Source organism: Notolepis coatsorum (assembly GCF_963971535.1).
Source record: "Notolepis coatsorum genome assembly, chromosome: 7".
Lineage (NCBI taxonomy): Eukaryota > Metazoa > Chordata > Actinopteri > Aulopiformes > Paralepididae > Notolepis > Notolepis coatsorum.
The window spans coordinates 112919115-112946393 of record NC_140171.1 but is presented as its reverse complement, the minus strand read 5'-3'; the positions used below and the strand labels follow the sequence as shown (position 1 = coordinate 112946393).

The 27279-nt window shown below is 44.1% G+C and overlaps 2 protein-coding genes across 2 annotated transcripts in view; one reads left to right on the top strand and one right to left on the bottom strand.

The window, feature by feature from the left end:
• The window catches only part of LOC311231325 (STE20-like serine/threonine-protein kinase), an 86757-nt gene extending 67964 nt beyond the window's left edge, over positions 1-18793 (bottom strand). Inside the window, exons 1-4 of the mRNA XM_084317877.1 lie at positions 18045-18793; positions 15903-16067; positions 1272-1320; positions 481-630 (exon numbers count right to left, since the gene is read on the bottom strand). Of these exons, the coding sequence (XP_084174003.1) occupies positions 481-630; positions 1272-1320; positions 15903-16067; positions 18045-18194 (514 nt within the window). The 5' untranslated portion in view covers positions 18195-18793. The remainder of the gene's footprint in view (positions 1-480; positions 631-1271; positions 1321-15902; positions 16068-18044) is intronic.
• Positions 18794-19396: 603 nt separating this feature from the next.
• The window catches only part of stn1 (STN1 subunit of CST complex), a 36289-nt gene continuing 28406 nt past the window's right edge, over positions 19397-27279 (top strand). The window contains exons 1-2 of the mRNA XM_084318794.1: positions 19397-19609; positions 25734-25829. Of these exons, the coding sequence (XP_084174920.1) occupies positions 19474-19609; positions 25734-25829 (232 nt within the window). The 5' untranslated portion in view covers positions 19397-19473. The remainder of the gene's footprint in view (positions 19610-25733; positions 25830-27279) is intronic.

Sequence of the window (27279 nt, the reverse complement as noted above, 5' to 3'; positions counted from 1 at the left end):
CATATATGCAAATATTGTTGTCTCAAAAAATATTTTTTTATATTTTATTTTTCGGCAGGACGTGTTACAACCTTTTTTAAGACCCAGCACCACAGCCACCACCGCCTTAAACGTTTGTACTGTTGCACTTTTGTACTTGCTTTCTCGCATGCTTTCGAGCAACACTGTACTTATTGTACTTATTTTATGCCTATTCTTATGTCTGCACTTTCTACTTTTATCGTCTTTCATCCCTATTCTTATGTCTGCACTTTATGCATTGCTTTTATTCTGTCAACTGTATGCTAATTCTATGCCTATGTTCATTTTATGCTATTTGCTGTGAAGCACTTTGAGCTGCAATCCATGTATGAAAGGTGCTATATAAATAAAGTTGTTATTATTATTAATAAACACAAACAAGTCCTGCTCCAGCTACCAAAACACACAGGTTGGTTGATCACAGACGTCGTCTCGAGGTGTGTTCTCGCCGGCTCTTACCCAGCTTGACGTCGCCGTACAGGCCGAGGAGGATGTTCCCGGCCTTCAGGTCCCTGTGGATGATCTTGTTGTCGTGGAGATAGACGAGGGCCTGCAGGGTCTCCTTACACACCACCCTGATCTGGGGCTCCGTCAGGGCCCTCTCCAGCTCTGTCGACGGGCAGGGAGGGAGCACACAAGCACATACTGAGCATTCCTTATCGTGGTGCTGTACGCTAATGCGTTCTGTACATACCAGGGCAATAAGACTTCAAGCTAGATTAGGCGCTGCTGATGGAAGGACGCTCTACACAGGCCTTGCCGTTAGGGTTGGGTACCTGAACTCGGTACTCTTAAGTTTGATAGTATTTACTTAAGATGGCCAGATAATGTTGATATTTAAACTTAAAAAATAATAATGCATAATAAATGTATACATGATCATGTAACGTAAAAAGATTGTTGTAGGAACAGTTTGGGAGAGAGGTGTAGGGAGGGTTTTTAGTTTGTGTGGTGTGATAACAATGTTGAAATTTAGAAGTTTAGACTTTAGTTTAGTTTTAAAACTGAAATAAATGTTTTGTTATTATGAAAGTACCGAAAAAGGTACCGTCGGTGTACCAGTATCGATTCCCAGGCAGGTACCGGTTCAAATGTGAACGGTACCCAACCCTACTTGCAAAATGTGTAATGTGGCCGGGAGTTCAGTTTGTGACTTGGGGGAGTTTTATGCAAAGTGTTTTATGTGCGACATGTGTACCGTTTCAGTTTTGACTTTGTAAACTGTATGCAAGTTAGAGAGGCCGACTCACCCAGCATGACGGCATCCACAGCCCCACCGGCACAGAACTCTATAAGAATCTGTTGAAAGAGAGAGAAAAGCAACCATTACATTCAGAAAAGTCATGACCATTACATATTGCATTTGCAATGCTGACTTTTTTTTCCATTAAAAAAGGGACAGCCTCTGTAAGGCTTTTACTCATGTTTATAGATTAATATTAGACTATGCTAAACATTGCATTGCTCAGTGACAAACACTGATCTCCACCTATTCAATCATTTGTAGTAGAAGTAGAACTTTATTATCCCTCATTGGGAAATTGGTTTTGCAGCAAAGATCAACACAGTATACAATATCGTAAATACATCTATTGTAATAGGGGTGTGACAATATCGTGACACCATTATAGTGCAATAAGAAAATGTGATAATATTAGTGATGCACCGATGTGAAAATTGTGGCCGATACCGATATTATATTGCTGTTCTGGCCAATACCGATATTTACCGATGTCGATATCTCTGTATAGAAAACACTTTTTTACGATAATCAAGAGCTATTTTCCAAAACGCATAATTTTTTTACCTTTGTAACTTATTTTCAGAAATGACTGATATTTTGAAACTATTTAAGGCCAAAACATGTAAATATATATATATATATATATATATATATATTAAAAAAAAATTATATCGGCCCATAACGGCCCCATCTTGATATCGGACCGATACCGATGTGTAAAAAAACTGCCATATACATATTATATCGCGGCCGATATATTGTGCATCACTAGATAATATACTTTGTTCGAGACGAAAATATGGATTGTGATATCATTATCAGAACATCTGTTATTTCTTAACACTTTGACTGCCATGAAACGTGTTTAGACGTCATTGCTGGCCATGCTCAAGTTGCCGGAGGACGCTGTACAGCGTCCTTATATCAATATTTCAAAAATCTGCGATCGGATTCATATGTCCCCTCCGCTGGCCTGAGATCCACCAGCAGGACCCACTGAGCTCTCTGGCGGTTCAGGAGCGCCATCTGGTGGCCGATCGGCGCAATCGCTTAACAGGATGTGCCATAGAGGTTGTGCTAGACGTCCGTAGTACTTCCGGGCACTCGCTATAGGTCCCGGGACTCTGGCTCGTCACGCTACACAGTGATCGATTGCCAATAACTCGATAAACAACATGATTTGGACGTATATACCATATATATACATTATCACGTCTCATGGCTTCTCCTACCACTGTTATGCCGACGATACTCAACTCTTCCTCTCCTTCCCTCCCTCAGATATCCACGTCTCTGAGCGGATCTCGGCCTGTCTGTCCGACATCTCCGCCTGGATGACGACCAACCACCTCAAACTGAACCTAAGCAAAACAGAATTGCTCCACCTGCCGGCCAAATCCTCCCCCCTGACCGACCTTTCCATCACAGTCGAGAATGCAGCTGTGACCGCGTCCCCGACCGCCAAGAACCTTGGTGTTGTCCTCGACGACCAGTTGAACTTCTCTGCTCACATCGCAGCGACAACCAGAACCTGCCGATTCCTCCTGAGCAACGTCAGAAGGATACGCCCCTTCCTGACAAAAGAAGCCACCCAACTCCTCGTCCAATCAACAGTCATCTCCCGCCTCGACTACTGCAACGCACTGCTCGCTGGCCTCCCGGCCACTGCCACTAAGCCTCTTCAACTCATTCAGAACGCAGCGGCCCGCCTGATCTCAAACCTACCGAAGTCGGCCCATGTCACCCCACTTCTTAGGGACCTGCACTGGCTCCCCATTGCTGCACGAATCCGCTTCAAGGCCCTCGACCTAGCATACCGTGCGGCAAAGGGAACTGCTCCCGCCTACCTCCGGTCAATGGTCTCTAACTACACACCCTCAAGACCCCTACGCTCTGCATCTTCTGGCCGCCTCAGACCTACTCCTATCCAAGCTCCGGGAGGGTCATCAAAGAGAAGTCGCCTATTCTCAGTCCTTGCCCCACAATGGTGGAATGAACTACCCACCCCAGTTAGGACAGCCGAAACACGTCCAATCTTTCGCCGTCGACTAAAGACGCACTTCTTCAACCATTATCTGAATTAAAAAAAAAAAAAAAAAAAAAAAAATCTAACCCTAACTAACCATACTGTCATGCACTTGTCCTAATAAACTAACCTACACTGTAGCACTCAACACTTTGATGAACATTGTTACTCAGCTGATAGAGTTGTGCTCTTCCTGATGGCTTGTCGTACAGAACTTGTAAGTCGCTTTGGATAAAAGCGTCAGCTAAATGACTAAATGTAAATGTAAATGTAAATACAAGCTGGAGATGGACCGGGTAAATTTACATCCCATAATGATAAGACTTCTACTCTACGATGATCGCCCAACGGCGCGCGGAGACTGGGGTGAGTTTCAGCGTGTAACGTTACCGTCTTCGATACTAACTGCTATTATCAACATTTGACCCACATTAGATGATTGGTATAACGCTGCCCACGGAATTATAAACGCCCCCTAGCCCATCCGGTCAACATCAGATGACGTGTAGTAACTTCTAGAAGTGTGTCTAGTTGGAATTTTTTATATCGCGCTGATTGCCATAAAACTGTATTGCATCATCAATATAATGCATTTGGGGCTATAGATCACGTTCTGGAGAAAGCTGCAGAAAGAGATGAAAACATACTTACATTTACATTTACATTTAGTCATTTAGCTGACGCTTTTATCCAAAGCGACTTACAAGTTCTGTACGACAAGCCATCAGGAAGGGCACAACTCTATCAGCTGAGCAACAATGTTCATCAAAGTGTTGAGTGCTACAGTGTAGGTTAGTTTATTAGGACAAGTGCATGACAGTACGGTTAGTTAGGGTTAGATTTTTTTTTATTGTTTTTTTTTTTTTAATTCAGATAATGGTTGAAGAAGTGCGTCTTTAGTCGACGGCGAAAGATTGGACGTGATTCGGCTGTCCTAACTGGGGTGGGTAGTTCATTCCACCATTGTGGGGCAAGGACTGAGAATAGGCGACTTCTCTTTGATGACCCTCCCGGAGCGTGGATAGGAGTAGGTCTGAGGCGGCCAGAAGATGCAGAGCGTAGGGGTCTTGAGGGTGTGTAGTTAGAGACCATTGACCGGAGGTAGGCGGGAGCGGTTCCCTTTGCCGCACGGTATGCTAGGTCGAGGGCCTTGAAGCGGATTCGTGCAGCAATGGGGAGCCAGTGCAGGTCCCTAAGAAGTGGGGTGACATGGGCCGACTTCGGTAGGTTTGAGATCAGGCGGGCCGCTGCGTTCTGAATGAGTTGAAGAGGCTTAGTGGCAGTGGCCGGGAGGCCAGCGAGCAGTGCATTGCAGTAGTCGAGGCGGGAGATGACTGTTGATTGGACGAGGAGTTGGGTGGCTTCTTTTGTCAGGAAGGGGCGGATCCTTCTGACGTTGCTCAGGAGGAATCGGCAGGTTCTGGTCGTTGCTGCGATGTGAGCAGAGAAGTTCAACTGGTCGTCGAGGACAACACCAAGGTTCTTGGCGGTCGGGGATGCAGTCACAGCTGCATTCTCGACTGTGATTGAAAGGTCGGTTAGGGGGGAGGATTTGGCCGGCAGGTGGAGCAATTCTGTTTTGCTTAGGTTCAGTTTGAGGTGGTTGGACGTCATCCAGGCTGAGATGTCGGACAGACAGGCCGAGATCCGCTCAGAGACGTGGATATCTGAGGGAGGGAAGGAGAGGAAGAGTTGAGTATCGTCGGCATAACAATGGTAGGAGAAGCCATGAGACGTGATAATGTTACCCAGTGATTTAGTGTAGAGGGAGAAGAGAAGGGGTCCTAAAACCGAGCCCTGGGGGACACCCGTCCGCAGGGGGCGGGTGGCCGACAGGGTCCCTCTCCATGACACTTGGTAGGAGCGGTCATTGAGGTATGATGACAGCCATGTCAGCGCAGAGCCAGCCACTCCCATTCCTGCGAGGGCCGCAAGGAGGATCTGGTGGTTGACTGTGTCGAAGGCTGCAGATAGATCTAGGAGAATCAGGACAGAGGAGAGGCCTTTCGCTTTTGCTAAGTGAAGTGCCTCTGTGACCGCAATGAGGGCTGTCTCTGTGGAGTGACCAGTCCTGAAGCCTGACTGATTAGGGTCTAGGAGGTCATTCTGTAAGAGATAAGCAGTAAGTTGGTTGGATACAGCACGTTCAAGTGTTTTAGAAAGGAAGGAGAGAAGAGAGACAGGACGGTAGTTGCCTATGACGGTAGGGTTCAGGGTTGGTTTTTTTATGAGCGGCGTGACTCTGGCTTGTTTTAGGGAGGTGGGGACCACCCCCGAGTTGAGTGAGGAGTTGATGGTTGCAGTTAGGAATGGGAGGATGTCTGGTGCTATGGTCTGGAGGAGTGGGGAGGGTAGCTGGTCCAGCTGGCAAGTAGTCGGACGGTTCGACGTTACCAGTGTCAGGGTCTCTGCTTCTGTAATGGGAGAGAAAGATGACAGAGTGAAGGATGAGGTTCTCGATTCAGCATTTGGAATGGGTGGGGGTTGGGAGAAGGAGCTGCGGATGTTCTCCACTTTTTCCTCAAAGAAGATCGCAAAGTCTTCGGCAGAGAAAGATGAGGGAGGGGGGGGTGGGGGGGGAGTGAGGAGGGAGGACATGGTAGCATGCAGTTTGCAAAGATTCTTGGCAGAGGCCTCGATCCTATGGTGGAAGAAAGAAGCTTTGGCATTAGTGATGGTTTTGGAGAATGTTAACAAGAGGTTGTGATATGTGTCGATGTCAGCAGTGAGGCGTGACTTTCTATACTTCCTTTCAGCTGCTCTCAGGACTTATACTTATACATTAGACCATACTTTACTATGAATATGTGAATGAAAAAGTTTAACGTTGCTACACAATGAACAATACATATAGGACTTTGAATGGGCCCTAATAATGGCAATGTAGCAATAGAATTTAAAAAGTTATAGCCATGCAAAGAAGGGGTACTTCTCCATAGACAAATAGAGCCGGCAACCTATGGTATATCATGAATTTAACCCAAGGCAACCAAAGTGTTAATTAGGTTATATCTCTAAACATACCAACAAAACTGCCCTGAGGATGTCAGACTCAGCTAAATCTTCATGACAACTATACTATGTAACTCTAGTGTACAACATAATTGGCATTTCCATAAGAAATGGAAATATAGGGGAAATTACATTGTTTTATGCCTTTAAAAAAGGAAAACATTTCTTCATTCAGGTTGTTCAAAATATTGTATTGAAATCATATTGTGTATGGAATTGTAGACCCCTACTTAACATGCATTTTATACAAACAATACTTAATCCTACAGGCTAACCAAGCCAACGCAAACTGAGAATGAAACTCCACATAGGTGGAGCGAATGAACACTGAGCCCTTAAATTGGTTTAGTAGCTTTCAACATGGCCACTGATTTAAGAGGATTGGCACAGCAAGGGGCCATTCTGAGAAAGGGGAGTCACCCTGCAGCTAGCTAACTAGCTAGCTAGCTACAGTATCTGAACTTAGCCCTTATTCTCTAAATAGGATTAGTGGTGAGTGTGGTTGTGGCTGCGGACCAGGTAAGGTATCTGGAGCAGAGGGCCTGTGCTTAGACAAACACACTACTGGTACTGGCTTTGCCGTGTAGCATGATGCGAACACCGCCTGTCACAATTGTGATTTAAGGAGGAGATGGCTAATGTGGAACGTGTGGGCGCTGTATCAGGTGTAAACAACAGGAAACAAAGCCACAGTTACGCAATGTAGCAGCAACCAGTGAGAAATGACCAGCGCTGCTTTATATCCACATTTTGCTCCTGTGTCTTAGGCCCCGTTTAGACGGAAACGCTAGCAGGTGAATCCGCAAAAATATTTTTTCGGATGTGCCTTTCGTTTATACGGAAACGGCGTTTTTACGGGGTGAAACCGTAAAAAAGTGAGACCACCTTCCAGGGTGGAATTCCTAGAAACGCTAAACCTTTGCGCTCTCATCTAAACTGTCAAACCGCATAAAACGATGACGAAAGGGTTGTCAAGGCTCTCGTCGCGTGTACTGCTTACATCACAGGCATGCGCCAGTAGCCTAGAAGCGTAAATAAAGCATGTCTGATTCTATCCATGGCGATCACCTGAAGGCTACATTGGCAGTACTTTTAAATACACAATAATCTGTCCCGTGGCGTGACTGGACCCACTGTCTGTGAGTGACTCTGCTTTGGTCCAATCACATTCCCCACCCACAGTCTGCGAATCAGAGGCAGAGTAGGGCGGGTCTTCACAGCACGTCATGTGACATATGCGCCAATCGTGTGACAGCGGGGCTCCGTTGTCTCGAGTTGTTACAGCCTCGTCTGCACGGAGAATTCCATCCCAAAACGCTCGTCTAAACGCAAAATTAAAAGTGAAACCGTAAGACGACTTTTGCGGTTTCTGTTCAGACTCTCTCCGTCTAAACGTAGCCTTAGTTGAAGAAAATGTCCAAAAATAAATGTTTTTCATCTCTAGTTTAGGTTAGGGGCACGAGGTCTCCACCGAGGTTAAGGTTAGGGTAAAGGTAAGGGTACGGGTTAAGTTTATAAGGTCTGGTGTCGAGTGGCCAAGTGCACCAACTAGGGCGTGGGGGAAAAGACTGGTAAAGTAGGCTGGTTCAGTTTAAGTCCTAGCCTAAGGTCGCATTCACACCAGAGCCGTTTGGTCCGCTTTAAACGCACCAGAGTTCGTTTCCTTGGATAGTCCGCTTGGTTTGGGGTAGTGTGAAAGCTCATTCAAACTCTGGTGCGGACCAAAAAATCGAACTCTAGTCCGCCTGAAAACGTAGGTCTCGGTTCAACCCTGGTGCATACTTTTATGGTGTGAATGCTCATCGGACCAAACGCAAGACCAAATATAGGAAGTGACCCGATAAACTGTGCATCTTGAGTAGAAGGAAACAATGTGTGTGTATGTGTGTGCACTGGGCTGCTTCGCAGAATAATGTGGTGTGTGTGTGTATGTGTGTGCGCTGGGCTGGGCTGCTTCGCAGAATAATGTGGTGTGTGTGCATGTGCGCTGTAGAGCTGTTCTCGAAGCCTGTTTGTGGGATTGTATATATCCAATAGAAGAGCGCCCTTTTCGATCGTGTGACATTGTTCAGAAAGTTTATTGCACTTGACAAATTGCAGTGTGAAAGCAAACCGAACCAAATGAAGAATGCAACAATGTTGCAACTTCACCCCCCGAATTGCACCGAGAGTCCACCAAACTATATGTGAAAGCCACCTAGTTATGTTAGGTTAGCGTTTACATTCAGGCTGACAACCCGATTACAGAATTTGGCCAACATAATCGACACCATTCTTCCATTCAATGGGGCTTTTCAGTTTCAAGATCCATTCCACTTCCGAATACAACAACACCCTTCCACACAACACAAAGCCATGTCTTGGGACAGTCTTGTCTATTCAACACGCGGAGCCGTGGACTGTTATTTCTCTGTAGGCGTGCTGTTGTTTTAGTGCCTCTGTTGCTGCACAATGGTCCTCAGAGTAGAGTGCAACAGTAGGCAGCGAGGAACTACAGGCCAGGGCTGTGGCTTCCTCTCTCCCACTCATTAATTCAGCAGACACACACAAACACATACACACACATTCTCAAATCATGTGGTACAGAGAGAGAGAGAGGATGTGAGATCTCACATATGATCTTCTAACTTCTAACTCCCAACTTCTAAGCCTACATCATTCAATGGTTAAAAAGGCAATAATATTATGGATGGAAAAAAAAGTCCCCCATTCATTATTGTCACAGGACAGGCACAACTTAACATACAGTATGATGCCTACCTACTAAACCATTACGAAGTCATTTTACGAACTCCAACGCAAAAAAAACCTTTTCAGGCTATCGGAATGATAACGTAAAACAAGTCTCATCTCCAGGAAGAGAGCGTCTGGGCTCCGTCTCTCCTCTGTGTGCACACCCGGGTGCCATGTAAGCCAAGATAACGATCGATAGGCAGCCTCCGTCGAGATGAGACCATTGTTCCGCAGACAATGGGGAGGAAAAGGGCCAAGAAGCAGTCGCCGAGCTGCACTGTAACTCAATAGCCAGGTAATCATGGCAGTTTATTACAGTATCAACACAGTATGCCTCTGTGTGGATGAAGCCCAGGCGCTAAACGTCATACTAGTCACTATTACCCTCGTGTGTTTAGGGTCTAGAAATGTTGCCCCCCGTGTCCTATTTCAGCTTTGTTGAGTTCTTGGGGGGAGGGAGGATGTACAGTAGTGGGGCCTAAGCGATCAGATATCATGACTCATGAGCAATATGGTGATAACAACGAGACTCCACCTCAATAATCTCTTTTTTACGCTTATTCTTAATATATAACAGAATGAGACTTTGATATGACCAGTTGTAAATGGCCTGTATCACGTTACATAATGTCATCATACCGCAATGTCCTATAGCTCAGTGCTTCACAAATCCTTTAATCCTGTGGACCCTAGAACAGAGGGATCATGGCTATTCACGACCCCCCCACCGTGGTCCAGCATTAACGTATTTGTACCGAACCATTTGGTGCAGGATGTTTGATTCGGTGTGCATATGAACCAACCCCCCCCCCCCCCCCCCCCCCCACCCCCCCTCGTCAAGACTTTTTAAGACCTTGTTATCATAAATTGATCAATAGAGACGTATTCGCCAAATGATTGACGGAGCTAGAGCCCCGGGAGTCGGGGGTGGTAATGTGTACTTTTGCGTACGTTGGGGCACGCCTCACATATCGGCATGTAACTCGAGAACCGCTGAACGGATTTCGTCACCTGAAAGGGCAATCGACAGGCAACAAATAGGGCTTTAATTCTATCTATATATTGTATTAAAATAAATGCACACCCGAGCCACTAGAGGTCGACAAAGAATCGTCCACATGGGGGCCCTTGGATGTTAAGAGGTTAATGTTTTTAAATATTTTTTTTTGTAGCCAAGAGTAAAGACCATAACCCTATCAAAAACAGTAGTCAAAGTGTATATTTCATTTTTACCGATGTTTTATACGATTTATCGGAAATACGAATTTATCGGAAAATGCTAATTATCGTAAAACCGCAAGGAAATGACTAAATCCAGATTCAACCCTGCCATTGGAAAGAGGAGCATTTTCCCTATCCATAGATGTATGATTTGGCCATAATAAGGTCACGGTCAAGGTCAAATATGAATTTATAATTAAAATCGATCATCATTAATTACTGTATCTACAAATCCTTCTGTTTAATCATCTTCCCTTTATTCATTTGCTTAGATTTTTTGTACACATGATCTCAATAAGGTGGTGAATGCGCTCAGTGAGCATTTTCTCGTACCCCACAGATTTAACATGGTATTATTCACCATCAAAGATGCAAAAATAAATCATAATTCATATTCTCCTTTTCTTCATTACAATTTACTCAGCCTAGTAACAGACGCAATATTTCTGACACTGGAAATATTCCTACAGCTTAACAGGTTCCAATTTCACGACCATCATATAATAATAATTAGCAAAAACAAAACAAAAAAAAACATAGCGACACTGAACTGGCGGCTACACTTGCGCGCCGATTTTAATTCTTGTGCGTTCCATACAAGCTCTCGCGAAACGCACCAAGCTCCCGGTAGCCCCGCAAAAATCAACGACTTGAATACAAAAACATTTCATATATTTAAGATTATTTCATCTCCCGACAGCCGGGTGGATCCTCATATTGTCGTAGTGGACCGATACTTGCTCTTTGCTAAATCTACAGACGAGAAGACAGTGTACCTCTGCTGAATCTACAGAGGGGGCGAGTGCTGTGAGTGATGCGTTCAAGAACAGTAGTGTTTTAGGATGCACAAATCAAAACATAGCTACAGCTGTATTCACACATTCACCTGGTGGTTTTATCAAAATAGTTTAGGTGAATAAAGTTACTGAGGTGAGGTGTTGAATATTAATTACAGAAACATTAAAACGTGCAGTTGTTTAACACCTTGACTGCCACGCTATTCGGTTATCTTTACCCTTAGAATGCCAGCCTTCTAGTCGTTTCCGTGGTTGTTGCACTATGTTTGCGAAGCTGTGTTTGTGTTCTGTATTATAGCTGTAGAGACACGGTGTGGCTAATTTTGACAAACATTACTTGTAGGGATGCCCCGATCGATCGGCCACTGATCGTTATCGGCCGATAACCAGTATAAATGTGATAATGCTTTATTTTCGCCGATTGTCAAAGCCGATCTCATTCGCTGAGTTCTGTCTCAGACACCGGGTGGTGCGGGGTCTGCTCCTCCCTCCCGCACGCATGTAAACACGGGTCTAGTCTAGTGAGACAGGACACGGGAGGACGGCGTCGGCGTCTCCCTGAGCTAACGTTAGCTTAGCTACCGTTACAAAATGACCCAGTCAACTATTCACTTTTAGTTTAATACATGATGAGGCATTGTCTAACCGAACGGTATCTAGCCGGCCAGCTACCGATAGCTCCTGACATAAACAAACGCTCCACAAAGTCTAGTAGAGTGTATGATACCTGTTAGCTGTTAGCTGTTAGCTCACGTTAGCGCAAGCTAGTTCACTGTTCAAAACGAAATGTCCCATTGAACAAAATAATTCACTGAGGCGTTGTATTAACGTTATATATCCGGCTAGCAGTAGCTACAGATAGCTCCTGATATCAATGTCTTATAACACTGATTCGATGCGTATTCGAGCTGAGGGCTTGTGAATGTGATTTAACGTTATACCAATACTAGGGTCCAGCTGCAGCGCCGGAGAATCCTTGCCGTAGCTCGAGGCTACTCGAGTATAGGGTCCAGGTGCAGCTCCGGAGAATCCTGGCCGTAGCTGGAGGCTACTAGAGTACACACAGACAGTGGAGCTTGTTGCGTGGTGGCGATGTCTCGCAGATAATACAAGTACAAGTCTAATTATATAATATATATATTTTATACAAAAAAAAAATTTATATAAAATAAATTTTAATTTCTTTTAAACGATCGGTATCGGATCGGTATCGGCCGATATGGCTCACGACGATCGGTGATCGGTATCGGTGGCAAAAAACGTGATCGGGGCATCCCTAATTACTTGTAGTCCAGCATGGGAATAATAGTTTGTTTCCACACGCTGTAGTTTGTAGTTTATTACACGCTAAACATTGCGCATTTCCAAGATAATACAGTCTTTTTTCATAGATCGCGTTAGATGAAACGCATTATGTCCAATAAGCCCAAACCGTTCTGGCTGATCCCCTGAAACCTCAAAACTATGATTGCGTTTGCCGAGCATGTTTTTCGTCCGGTGAAACACAGAACTGTGATCGTAAGAAAAACACGTTTCAGATTAGGTAAAATAGATATAGAATGTACCTTACCTTAGCCAGAAGGTATTCCAAGAAGAAGAATTCCAAGTGATCGCATCGCCATTACCAGTTTATATGTCTATACACGTTTAGATTGTCAAATACGCGTAGGCGACGGAATTTCTAGGCGATCAATGTGAATCTATGTCCCTGCAGGAGGAGACGCCACTGGCCAAGCAGAAATGAAAGTTAGAGGCGGTCAGGTGGCGTAGCGGAGATTGTGCTTGTCACCAATGCAAGAGGCTGCGGTCTCGACTCGCGGAGAGTCAGCATTGCCTTGGCTCGGGCTGATCGCTATACTAACTCGTTTGGCTGAGTTAGGGGGAGGGGAGCCGTGGGTGTGTCCTGGGCGTTGTGGACAGCGACCCCTACAGTTTGGTCGGGGCGCCTGCTCAGCAAGGGTAGGATCTGGAGAGAGGTAGTGCGACCTTCCACACGTTACACTCTCCCGGTGAGAATCTGCGCGGCCAGGCTGGCTGCCGGCTGGCTGCACATGTGTCGGAGGAAAGCATGCGACAGTCTCCGGCCTCTCGGACCAACAGTAGGGGAAAGTGCGCAACAACCAGGAAGGGGGTTGGGAATTGGCATAACGACTAACAGTGGGATGGGAGAAAAATCGGAAAAAGAAGGAGGGGGAAAAAGATAATAAAAAAAAAAAAAAAAAAATGAAAGTTAGAGTGTGATTCAACCCAAGCCATCGCAGTTCAGACACGGACGATACCGCCACTTGGTGATAGTCGATCGGCATTGCAGTTCTAATGTGTGGTCGAAAATGATGCAGATCGCTCTGGGCAAGTCTGTAGAGCGGGGATCAAAGTAAAAGGATCAAACGATCCAAAAACGACTTTTTACGTTTTTTGGCACTCAACCGTCGGCGCCCAATAATGACTTTTTACATTTTTGGCACAGACTGTGTTAATCACACACATCCATAGCCTTTATGTGCCTTCATTTGTTCAGGAAATTATGGCCAATTACATACATTTAAATGTTTTGTCATTATCCAAAGCAACTCACAAATTGTGAACAACAAGTCAGCAGGAGGGGTACACCTCTGGCAGCTAAGTGTAAGTGGTATTGTTCGTCAAACAGTGTTGAACTTCAGTGCTACACTCAAGAGTGCATATTAGTATCGACATATTAGCGTAGTCGGTCGCACTGCAGCATAGTATTAGCCATTCGTTACACGTTTATAACTTCATAATAAATGAGTAGCAATTTTACATGTTAAATTAACTTTTCCCCCCAGCTGTACCGAAAACCTATCGAACCGTGACATCAAAACCGAGGCCCGCACTGAGCCGTGACCTTTGTGTACAGTTACAACCCTATCGAGCAGCATAGACACAGAATGGTGAATTTTAGATTTAACACCAAATTATTAATATTTTCCCTTCTCAGGCTATTCATTTGATTAGGCTACTACAGTATACAAAGATTAGAATTATGATAATATATTTGCATGTTGTTTTTGCGACTCCTACCTCCCGACCACCCAACCAAATCATTCCGACCCTCTGTGGGGTCCCGACCCCCAGGTTGAGAACCACTGCTATAGCCTCATATACCGGATAGGAAAGATAAAGATCAAGATAAGATAACATTACAATTGGCGGCTACGTGGCGTAGTGGGCAAGGCACTCGCCACGAAATCTGGAGACGCTGGGCTCGCCTGTTCGAGCCCAGCGCTCCACATTTGCTTTCAGTTTAGCTGGTCGGGGTGGGAAACTGATGGGTGGGGATCGGGCGTTGTGGACAGCGACTCCTACAGGTCGGTTGGTGCGCCTGCGCAGTAGAATCAGGAAGTGTCAGGGGCAGCGTGAGCCTCCCACGCGTTACTCCTCGCCACTGAGAGATCGAGCTGCGCAGGTGAAAAGATGCGACTGCTGTTACCTCAAGTACCGGAGGGGACTTGTGCTATGTATGACTTAGTCCACATTGCAGCCGGCTTGTGGGAGGCAACAGCGTTCGTGACAGGGGAGGGTTGAATTGGATGATACGAAATTGGGATGGGAGAAAATATAGAAAATGGGAGAAAAAGTGGAAAAAAAAAAAAAGATAACATTACAATTCAACTAAGTCACTGCAGCCCCTGAGTGCACTATTGGTGTATTTATGAACACTTCACGCAGGGTAGAATCCTTATCTACTGATACGGGTAACGGGTTCATCAGCAGGTTTATCCCCTTGGCCAAGTTGTCCAAAAGCATATCTCTGAATAAGAAATCATAATTCACAGGAGGTTGATGCCCCACCAATAAACCAATAAAAATGGGCTATTGCTGAAAATTAAGGCAGATGAAATAAGGCGTGTGAGCAAATACATTATGATTTGGTATAATGACGAACAGCTCGAAAAGCAGCTTGTTTCTGTTGCTCACGTGAGCTCTGTAATGGGAGTTGCGCTGCTCAAACTAGAGGTTGCGGCCGAGGAGGACCACGAGGAAAAGGCTGGATGCTATACTGGAAAACCCCTCACACCCCCTCTGTGAGGAGCTAGCCAGGATGAGGAGCATGTTCAGCCATAGACTTCTCCCCCCACGACACACCACAATCCGCCTCTGCCAGTCTTTGGTGCCAGTAGCCATCAGGCTCCACAACCGTGGGCACGGACTGCTGCCAATTGCTGGAGAACTAACGGCTGGTGAACTTGAGAACTCTTAGGAGTATCCGACTCTTAATAATAAACACTGCACAGACTCAAGTGGTGCAGTGTGTTACTACGGTTTGGACCATGTATACCATCATCACTATTACTACTGTCTGATTAACTCCTGCCACTCACTACTACTACTATCACTATACTACCTGTATTTCGTTCTACGTTCTATTATCATTACAATGGAATTAATAAAGGAACACTTGACTTGACCTGACCTTTGGCACAAGAAGTTGATAATAAAGCTAAATTAGGCCAGGATCTGACACACTGTTATCATTACTACCTGCATTTTGTTCTATATTGTATTATTATTACAATAGAATTAATAAAGGAACACTTGACTTGACCATTGGCACGAGAAGCTGATAAGAACGCTAAATTAGGTCAGGATCTGACACACTGTTACAGGGTATCTGCAGGTTTCAACAAAGGTTAAAGTCTTAGTAAAGAGATATTGGCCTGACATGAAGGAAGTCATCAGGCCCTTTAGCAAACCAACCCAGCCCATTCAACATCTAACAAACGGAATGACAAACCTCATAGGACACAGCAGGGCTATTTCCTCATTTCCACAAACACACCAAAGGTCACTCTTTCGGTGACTGCAGCCTCCCTCCTCCTCGACTCACCCACAGTTTGCTGTCGTAGTAGAAAGCGTCCAGCAGCTTGACAATGTTGTGGTGGTCACAGGAGGCCAGGATATCGATCTCCACCATGTAGTCCTCCAGCTCCTCCTCCGTCTTGGTATCGATCACTTTGGCTGCGGCCAGAATGCCCGTCTGCTTGTTCTGGGCCTGGAGTGGAACGCGGGAGGGGGTGCGCCACGCGAGGAAAGAAGAACACACATAAGGGGGGTGATGTGATTGGGGGCTATTGGGTAAATGGGCTGCATTTATATCCAAAGCACTTTACAACTTGTTTCACATGCACCCATTCACATGCCGGAGGCGACCATGCAAGGTGCCGACCTGCTCATCGGGAGCAGTTAGGGGTTAAGTGTCTTGCTCAATGACACTTCGACACGCTGCCGGGAGGAGCTGGAATCGAACCGGAAACCTTCTGATTACCGGAAGACCGTTCTACCTCCAGAGCCACTGTCACACCCATTATGGGAAAATGCCTGGTTACACTTGTTGCTTTAATCCGACATTCACACCGGGTATTCTTCAGTTCACACTCGGACAGCTAGAAAACAACAAAGTGGTTTGTGGCTGCTGTACTCAAGTTCACATTTATTTTGAGAGACCCATTTTCGAGGTCTTGGTTTTGGTCTCATCTTGGATAAACTTGCATCAAGTCTTACCAGAAACCAAAACAAATTATCTCAAAGATTTCACTATGGCCAGTCTTGTTTTTCTCTTGGGGACATAAAAGGGTCTTGACTCCTGCAACAAACAGCTTACATAACCCTCAATAAGATCTAAAAACAAAATAGGCTACTAGGCCTAAATGTTCTCTTATTTATCATAGGCCTGGGGAAATCAGCGGAACACAATGTGTCACGTTAACCCTTTCACTACCACACTACCAAAGGGTTAACCCTTTCACTGCAACAATACAGGTTACCCTTTCACTGCCACACGGCAAAGGGTTAACCCTTTCACAACCACCCTTCTGTAGTGGTAGTGAAAGGGTTGAAGTGGAAATGTCTCCTGCTTGTTCTGGCTCCTCTCGAGGCAGGATGTGGTCTATATAGTTCCCGTGACGATATGGGATACAGCACTTCCTGGTGACCTAGGCGTGTGCGTTACTCCAGGCCGACACCAGTGTCTGCCATTTAAACAATAAACGTCCATAATCTAACCCTAACAACTCATTCGGACAGCTCCCGTTTTTACCGAGAATGGACAGAGCATGGAGACGGTCCAGAGGTGACTCATGGAATGATGGTGAATGGGCCCCAAGCCCAGACAAATGACTATAACACTGCAATTTACTATTCATAGATGTGCTAGGACTGGCCTATGATGTAGCTCAACTGTTAGAAGGCCAGACACAAACTCCTTCCAGGGAATAATGATGATAGGAGGAAGGTGGCCTCTGTTTTGCTCTTTTGCCTTAGCGGAAAAGCAGGCCTAGTTGAAGTAGGAGTACTCTCGATGGATTCGAATGCTGAAAGTTGGGGGAATTGGCAACTTGTGACTAAAAGATTAGGCTGAACCAGAGGATAACACTATATTAGAGACCATAGGGCCTTGACATTGAGTAAGAATTAAACTGTTACAAAGTGTCCAAAATAAACCTGGCTAAAGCAAAACAAACAAAACATGTTAAATAAATGGGTGCTTTAGCCACAGCCCTCCCATTATTATTACACACAGCTCTCACTGGTGATAACATTCTCTGTCACTCATGTAAATTAAGCTTCTGGCTCGCTTTGGCCATGCATTGGGGTCAATGAAAACAATGGTACTATTAGAATAATTAGCCTATGGATTCACGAGACACTGGGTCAGCTTGCTGCTAGGAGGACTGATCGGGTAGGGTACGTGGTGAGCAAGTGGCAATATTATATTGCTGTACTACACATTGTACAAGTCTGTTAGCTTAACGCGTGCAGATGAAATTCTGAGTAGTGACTTTTTTTTTATGTTTCCTCTGTCATAAGCAATGGCAGGCTAACTGAGTGGGCGGGTCCAGCCGATGCAAGACCTGTGTGACATAGCTAACACCGTATCAGGCTGCAGAACGAGGTTTAGAATGTGTGTGTGGTGGTGGGGGGGGGGGGGTACATGACAGTGGGGACAGCAGCTAAAGGGGAGTCAACCTACCTTGTACACTTTCCCAAAGGCTCCATCTCCCAGTTCACCAATAATATCCCATATTTCCTCGGGGTTTTCATCTCTGTGCACGTGCTCGTACTGTTTCTTCTTCCTCTCGGCTCCCAATTTAAATATTTTACGGAAATTAAAAAACGACATAGTGAATCTTCAGTCTTTCAACTGTAAAGTTGACACAAAGGAATGAATCTCTGGCAAGACAATGGGTAGTAATATATTACATTCTAATAAAGGGTTTACTTGCAGTCTTTGGTGCAGTGTTCTTGTGTGAATCCTGCATTTATAAGATCATAATAACGACATATTCCTTCAAAACTGGATTATTGTCTCTCATAACAGTGCCAGTGGCGATCAAAGCATATACGTTATTTTTTTTAACAAGTTCAGCCTCATCGCACATTATTCGTATTCATCCCTGAGACGACAATTGTAGCAATAATCGACATATCCTCGAATTGAAATAAGTACGTTTGAATTGAAGAGCAGTTAGTGCAGATGAGCGTCAGCACGGAAAGCTCGCTGTTGTTCCAAACTCTCAACGAGCCGCACTGGTCCCAAAACCCTGCGGCTGCGGGGCTCTGTCTTCAACCAGAACAAAGGTAGACAAAAATCAATAAAAGGTCCTTCCGAAGACTTGTACTCCATAGAATAAAGCATTAGCTGTTCCGAGGTAAAATAAAGGTACAATTTATCCATACAATATCGTCCATTTGTCTTCTTTTCAATCTTCTTTTTCACTAACGAAGCACGGGGTTCAGTCATCTAGCGGATTTGGTGTCAAGGCGCGCTCCGCGTCTGTAGTCCTTTCTGTTTCTGTGTTCCTCGTGTTTGACAGATGGAGGAGAGAGATAGCTGCCCAGCCCTGCCCCCAAGTTCCCCAACTGTACCGGAGACAAGAAATACCAAATTGATAGACATATATATTTTTTAGAATATTTACAAATCAAAACAAATGTTTTAGACGTATAATGTAGCACTCCTTTGTCCTTTCTTACACAATTAATTGTAGCAATGTGACCAAGTTTCTTTGTTTTGCTACAACTACATATCCCATGATGCATCCCGGCAAAATACGTGAACGCGCACGTATAACAATAAAATACAATATATATTTTTAAACTGTATTGGCTGTTTAGAATCTGATACTTATCAACTATTTTTTTCAATATTAAAATATAATGGTCTCAATCAAATGCAAAAATGTATTACAAAATAGCAACAAAATAACCGTTTACATGACGCGCCGACACGTGACCAGAAGTTTGTCAAATCACTCGTGTTGTTTTCAAAACTATCCTGCCTTTGCAGCCTTGCTGATGATCATCATGCCTATGCACCAAATTAAGTAAATAAATAGCCATTAAAAAGGATATAGCAACTCGAAAAAAGACAAATAGTCATATTCTGCTTCAATTATGATATGCAGGCTGCATGTACGATGGATCCAGGGGAAGAATCCCCGTCAGTGTTGTGGGGATTGGACCCGGTGTTCTCTGCCTTCGCTAGGTTGTATGTCAGGGATATCCTGCAGATGAAAGAGTCCTACCAGGTGCCAGGTAATAACATTTTGTCTGTTAATTTGTGTGTGTGTGTGTGTGTGTGTGTGTGTGTGTGTGTGTGTGTGTCTGTATGTATGCGTGGCTTGCTTGCTTACTTGCTTGTTTTACTCAAACAGCTGAATTGACGATGGTCCAGTTCCCCCACCCCACCTACCCAACCTCCTCCAATGTACAGTTTCTTCCCCCTCAAATGTATACTCTCTTTTTAGACTATTTTTGTACTCAAACAGTACTGTATATTTGTAGATCTGGTATGTCATAAATCACAATGTCTAGATGTAACAGTAATACATGTCATTGTCATGTATGTCATATATGTTATGATGAATTGAAAATATGGGACCCCGACCCTGATGTAAACTAGACGAAAGTCTTTCTCTGGTCTGCATCCCCTTAACAATTGTGTACTGTGTATTGAGCTGTACTGTACTGATGGAAACAGGGGGACCCTGATGGAAACAAGACAAACGTCTTTCTCAGGTCTGCATCCCCTTAACAATTGTATGTATTGAGCCGTACTGTATTGTACCCATTCTGCAATCTGTTAAATAAAGTTTTCATTCATTCATTCATTCTGTATTGTACCCATTCTGCAATCTGTTAATACAATTTTCAATCAATCAATCAATCAATGTCGAAATACTTCCCAAAGGTCAGTGAATTCCACAACCACAACACCAGAGGGAGCTCCACAAATTATGTTCAACCCAGATTCGTCTCAAACAAGGGACTAAACACGTTTAGCAATTATGCCACAACAATGTGGAACGCCCTACCCATGGCTGTAAAATAATGTGAAGCCCTACCCACCTTCAAAATCGCTCTAAAAGAGTACCTACGGGAGGCCGCAACTCGAAACTGGCCCCGGTAAATGTCCAAAGATCCATAGATCACGAGATATGACACATTATATGCAATAAGCCCAAATAGTTCTGGTTGATTGCCTGAAGCTCCAAATACTCCCAAATCAAAGGTATATACCATGTACAAAGATATGTGCATTCACAAAATCATCAAGGGGGGGGGGGGGGGTCGTTTTAACTCAAAACTGTGATCGTGTTTGTCAAGTGTTTTACATCCGGTAAAAAACAGAACTGTGATCGTTACAAAAACATGTTTCAGGTTCAGTAAAATAGACATAGAATATACCTTACCTTAGCCAGAAGGTATTCCAAAAATAATAATTCCAAGTGATCGCATTGCCATCGCGATTACCAGTGTATATCTGTCTAGGCTCCACAACAGTTAAGTGACTGCTGCCTGCCAGACATTGACCTAGAACTAATAGGAACCCAAGGAGGACAATAACACTACCTTAGGCATACTGCACCTTATGTGGATACTGTGATACTGTGAATACTGTATATTTCAGTTAGTTAGATAGTAAATTATAACACTACCTTATGCATACTGCACCTTATGTGACACTGTGAATACTGTGAATATATATTTCAGTTAGTTAGATAGTAAATTATATTGACCTATTTGTTTACACTGCTTGTGTTGTTTTTACTACCTGTACCGCTTCCCCCATGCTGCTATGATGCCTGAATTTTCCCAAGGGGATCAATAAAGGAATATCTTATCTTATCTTATACACGTTTATATGGGAAATACGCTTCAGGCAACAACATTTCGAGGCGATCGCTGTGTCTCTGTTTATGCAGGAGGAGGAGCCCTTGCCAAAAAAATTATAAAAGGAAAACATGTATCCACTCCAAGCCATTCCAGTTCAAAGGTAGGCGATACTGCCACCTGGTGATATTCGATCACCATTGCAATTCCAACGTAGGCATATGAATCGGAGACACCCAGATGGCTCCGGCTGACAGTGGGTAGGTAGAGCGTCTGGTTATCCGGAGGTTCCTGGTTCGATTCCCGCTCCTCCCGGGCAGCGTGTCCTTGAGCAAGACACTTAACCCCTAATTGCTCCTGATGAGCAGGGTGGCATCTTGCATGGTTGCCTGCCTCTGCCATCGGTGTGTGAGTGAATGGGTCAAATGAGGAACAAATTGTAAAGCGCTTTGGATAAAAGCGCTATATAAATGCAGCCATTTACCATTTACAGTATAGAGAACGGGGATCAAAGGAAAATATCAAAGGACCAAAACAAGACGAAAGTCTTTCTGGTCTGCATCCCCTTAACAATTGTTTGTATTGAGCCGTACTGTATTGTACCAAATCTGCAATCTGTTAATAAAGTTTTCAATCAATCAATCAATCAATGTAAAGACGTGAAATTACTTTGTTGGCTTTGACACTACCTTGGTTGTGCCGATGGCGCGAAGTTGCAATATTCAGTCTCAAACTGAATATTCCTCGAATTGAGCTACGCAACCTGACACATGATTGCATTTTAGGTGACCTGCCATGCCAAAATTAGGTTTACTAAGTAAATGGGTTTCCCTTTCCCTAATTGAAATTACCTCTGGTCACTTAATTAATGCATGTCAATCACGTGTCAGGTTGCGTAGCTCAGTTTGAGGAAAAGCCATATGGAAACAGTGCTTGGATTATAAACATGGCACGACCAAGGTATTGTAATAACAAAGTCATTTCACGTCTTTACATTACGTCGCGCCAAATTGGCAAGCATTTGTTTTCTGGTCTATGGTACACCCAACCTCAGACTATGCGCTTGAGCCTAATATAGAGGTTGGGTCTACCAGCTACTGATGATGATCAGGGCTGTAGACAGACATTGCTGCAAATGAGCCTCACTCATATAATTCATTGTTGTGGAATTTCAGGGTTGGCAAGTGTGCTGTGTCATGCATCTACCAAAGAGATAAACATGCTGTCTTCACTCTGTCAGTGTAAGGCTCATCAAAGCAACTTCAAACACAGTATAGCAAAGCAGTATGTTTGTAGGCAGGGGGCGAAATTAAAGCCTGCCACCCGCCATTGGCGATCAGTTTTTACGTTTGGCGACTCCCACTGAGAGGTCTGCCCGCAAATAGTCATGTGAAAACCGAAAATCATGATCCAATTCTGAGCGGAGTTCTCACTCGCTGTCTCAGCACCAGGGCTCGAGACTAACGATGTCCCGTCGTCCCGGGGACGATCAAATATTGATTTGGGACGAACAGAAATCATTGCCGGGACACAAACGGGACGAAGAGGATTTTATTTTTCACAGGAAATGTCAATTAGCCGACTGTCAGTGCGCGCACATATTGCTGTCAAACGGTGCGTGTCTCGTGCCGACTTAGTTGACAGAGAGATGGCAACATTATCATGTGGGGTTCACTGAAGTCTAAACGTTGCGTGATTTGCCGAATCCAATGACTATCTCCGCCGTCCCAACGCAGCGATACGCTAATCCAGCATCAAGCTCCCGCCCACCATTCTGATCAGCAAACCACAGGTCGCGCTGCAGCAGCCCCAAATTTATCTCGACATCAAAAAAGAAAGAGGTTAAAAAAATGCCAGGAACTGGTGATACTTGCTGTGTGCGTGAACATAATCCCTTGGACATGAACTGACGGTACGTTTTTATTGATATATCATTGGGATCCCCCTCCGAAATGTCAACACGTCACCATGCATTTTGGCCGGAGCTTAAAAAAGCACGGTGGACGCGCGGTGGACACCTTACGTCTGTGTTTATAATGAATGAATGAATGGTAAAACGGATTATATTGAAACATAGTGCGAGCACTCACAACAACTATTCACACAATTTAAAACAGCCCATATTTATTATAGTTGACAGTCGCACGAGACCACTATACAAGAACCGCGAAAATATCAGAATGTTATAAAAATAAAAATAAACGCTATACTGGCATCCTCTCAGTGAAGAGAGCACCGCAAATATGCTGCGCTATTTGAAGAGGATAAACACAGCAGAAGAAGATGGAGAACAGACACACACTGACCAACAGGGAACTGCATCCAACAATACAACCCCTGACTCTAACGTAAGGACACATTTAAATAACAGAAGTGTAATGTTATCCGCAACGCCCCAACCCTGGACACCTTCAAAACTGCTATAAAAACACACCTCTTGACCAAGGCTTTTCCCCATCAGTTAGTTTAGATTAGATTAGGTCCATTATCCCTAACCTTCCCTCATCCCCTTTTTCCCCCCTATTTCCCTATCCCTATTTTTTGTCCTGATTGTGAAGCGACCTTGGGTTCTATGAAAGGCGCTATATAAATTTGATCTATTATTATTATTGGAACTGTATATTATCGACACGTTCTAGTTATAGCTGCTTATTATCTTTGTGCTTACAATAATCAAAAGGTACGTCGGTACACAGTTGGTCTCACCCTCTGTGCCATTATCGGCACAAAATATGTCTCCATATGATCAAATTGACGTTGATATATTATATATATAAAATTTGGGACGGTTTACATTCACTTTGGGACGGTTAAAACTGTATTTCGGGACGGTTCTGGGACGGTGGTGAAAAAAGTTAGTCTGGAGCCCCAGAGTTTAGGTTCCAGCTGCAGCGCCGGAGAATCCTTGCTGGAGCTGGAGGCCACTCGAGTATACACACAGACAGTGGAGCTGTTTGCAGACAGCGAGGTGGCGATGTCTCGCAGATAATACAACTACAAGTATGATTATATAATATATATTTTATTAAAAAAAAATTTATATAAAATAATAATAATAATTTTTTTAATCAAAAAAAAAGTTGGCAGGTAAGAAATATGCTTGGCGGGTAGATTCTTCCCATCTACCCGCCACTGGCCGGTGAGTCAAAACGTTTATTTCGTGCCCTGTTTGTAGGGCAGCGCAGTGGTAAACACAATTAGGTTTATATTCTAGCATTGCTAGAAGGTCTGAACCACACAAACATTCTATGGCCTCATTCAAAAAATACAACAATGTAAAAAAAATAAAAATGAAAAGTAGTGAGTAAATAACAAGTAATATATTATTCTCGCTCCCTTACCCAATTGAAAAAACAGCCAAAAAAAATCCCAAAAAGCATCTCCCTTCATTTTCAACTTGGACATCCTCTTACAAATGTCATATAGTCCCCTACTTCTTGTCTAGTATGAATGAATGCAAACTTTATTTAACAGATTGCAGAATGGGTACAATACAGTATGGCTCAATACACACAATTGTTAAGGGGATGCAGACCAGAGAAAGACGTTTGTTTTGTTTACATCAGGGTCCCCCATTTTCAATTCATAGTGACATTTATGACATACACAACATACATGACATCATGACATTTATGGCATAGGGACATACATGCCATACAGGTATATAGTACTACTGTTACATTTGTGACTTATACGATATGCAAATATACAGTACTGTTACCCAATAGATCCTAACAGAGAATATACATATGATGGGGAGGAGACTGTACATTAGGAGGGGGTGGGTGGGAGAAAAAATATACATACGGTGGGGAGAGAATATATATACATACGGTGGGGAGGAGACTGTCTATTAGGAGGGGGTGAGGGGGGGGGGCGTTGGACATTTACGGTGGCCAGTTTCGAATTGCAGCCTCCCGTAGGTGCTCTTTAAGAGCAGTTTTGAATGTGGGTAGGGATTCACATCCTTTTACGGCTGTGTGGTAGGGCGTTCCACATTGTTGTGGCATAATTGTGAAATGTGTTTAGTCCCTTGTTAGTGCCGAATCTGGGTTGCACATGATTTGTGGAACTCCCTCTGGTGTTGTGGGCGTGGTATTCACTGACCTTTGGGAAGTATTTTGACATGTACATGGGTACCTGTGTGGTGTAGTACTGTAGTGTATCTTGTAGACCAGGCCCATTGCAAGTTGCTGTACTCTGTTGTCTACTCTAAGCCATCCTAGGTAGTCAAAGTGGGCAGGGGTGAGGTGGGTTCTAGGAGTAAGGTCAAGTAGTAGTCTGACCAGTTTGTTTTGTGATGTTTGTAATCTTGTTTTTAGCGCCTTTGAGGTGCTTTGGTACCATGAGGTGCAAGCATAGTCGTAGTACCCTTGAATGAGTGCTCCTGCCGCTGCCAGAGTCTTCAGGGTATTCTTGTTTACCAGAGAGGAGATCCGGTACAAGAATCTAGTTCGTTGGTTGACTTTTTTGATTACATGTATGTTTTTTGAGTACTGTATGTCTCTACTCATGTCTTTTGTCGACCCCTCTTACTAACCCACAGGTATATACTTCTACAACTCACATCCAATCTTCAAGGTGGATGTGTTTGGAACAGTGGTGTACAAAAGGGAGAGAGAAGACTTCTTCTGTTATGGAGGTAACCTTGACAAAAGCTCGGTTAATAACATGGTCTCTTAGGGTGCTTTCACACCAGAGCTGTTTGGTCCGGACTATCGGACCAGAAGTCCGCTTTTTTGGGGTGGTGTGAATGCGCAGTCGAACTCTGGTGTGGACCAAACACACGAACTCTGGTCCGCCAAAAAACATAGGTCTCGGTTCGCTTCATCGGACCAAACGCGGACCAAATATAGGAAGTCACCTGATAAACTGTGCATCTTGGGTAGAAGGAAGAAAAAAACACTGCGGCTTATTATTATTATTATTATTATTATTATTATTATTATTATTATTATTATTATTATTATTATTATTACCGCAGCGCGCAGCATTCACTGCAAAACAAGCACACTGTAAACATGTCTCCTGATAAACTGTGCATCTTGGGTAGAAGGAAGAAAAAAACACAGCGGCTTATTATTACCGCAGCGCGCAGCATTCACTGCAAAACAAGCACACTGTAAACATGTCTCGTGGACAGACTTGGGCGAATGATGAAGTGAAAGCCCTGATCGACATATGGGCAGAAGACCAAATAAAACAGCTGCTTGTGGGCACTCTCAAAAACAACGAGGTGTACAAGTTGTTTAGCGAGAGGATGGCGGTAATGGGTTATAATCGAACGATGGATCAATGCCATGTCTCTGCTACTATCACACTTCTTGCGCTGTTTGTGTTTTCGCGGATTTCACTTCCTGAAGGGGAGGGATTTCCACTCTCCATTGTGTCCAATAGACGAGCGCCCTTTTCGACCGTGTGACATTGTTCAGAAAGTTTGGTGCGCTTGACAAATTGCAATGTGAATGCAGACGAACCAAATGACGAATGCAACAATGTTGCAACTTCACCACCAGAACCGCACCGAGTCCACCAAAACTATATGTGAAAGCGCCCTTATTGTGTGTTTGGAATTTACTTTGCATTCTCCATACAAGCAAAAAGTCATTGTACAGCCGAACTGGGACGGTCGGACCAAGTCACCCTTGCCCAAAGTCACAAGGAAGGAAGTCACAAGTTATGGTCCAACTCTCATAAACCCCCCAGTCCCCATAAAAACAAGTCAAGTCATTCACAGGATGGGACTAACGGGGCTAACTTCAGGCTTAATGAGTGACTGGCTCACTTTTCACCACAATAGATCACCCACGTGACATTATTCTGCACACTTAACCTGCTCTGTTATGTTTGAGGTAAGAGATGGAAAAATGGAAAAATACTGCCTGTTTTGACCAATCAACTCGTTAGAAAATGGCATTGCCATTACTAGAAGATCAAGTGGAATTCTACATTTATATGTAGTAATTTAGCTGACTCTTTTATCCAAAGCGACTTACAAGTTCTGTATGACAAGTCAGCAGGAAGGGTACAACTCTTACAGCTGAGTAACAATGTTCATCAAACAGTGCTGAAACTTGGGCTCTGCAGTGTTG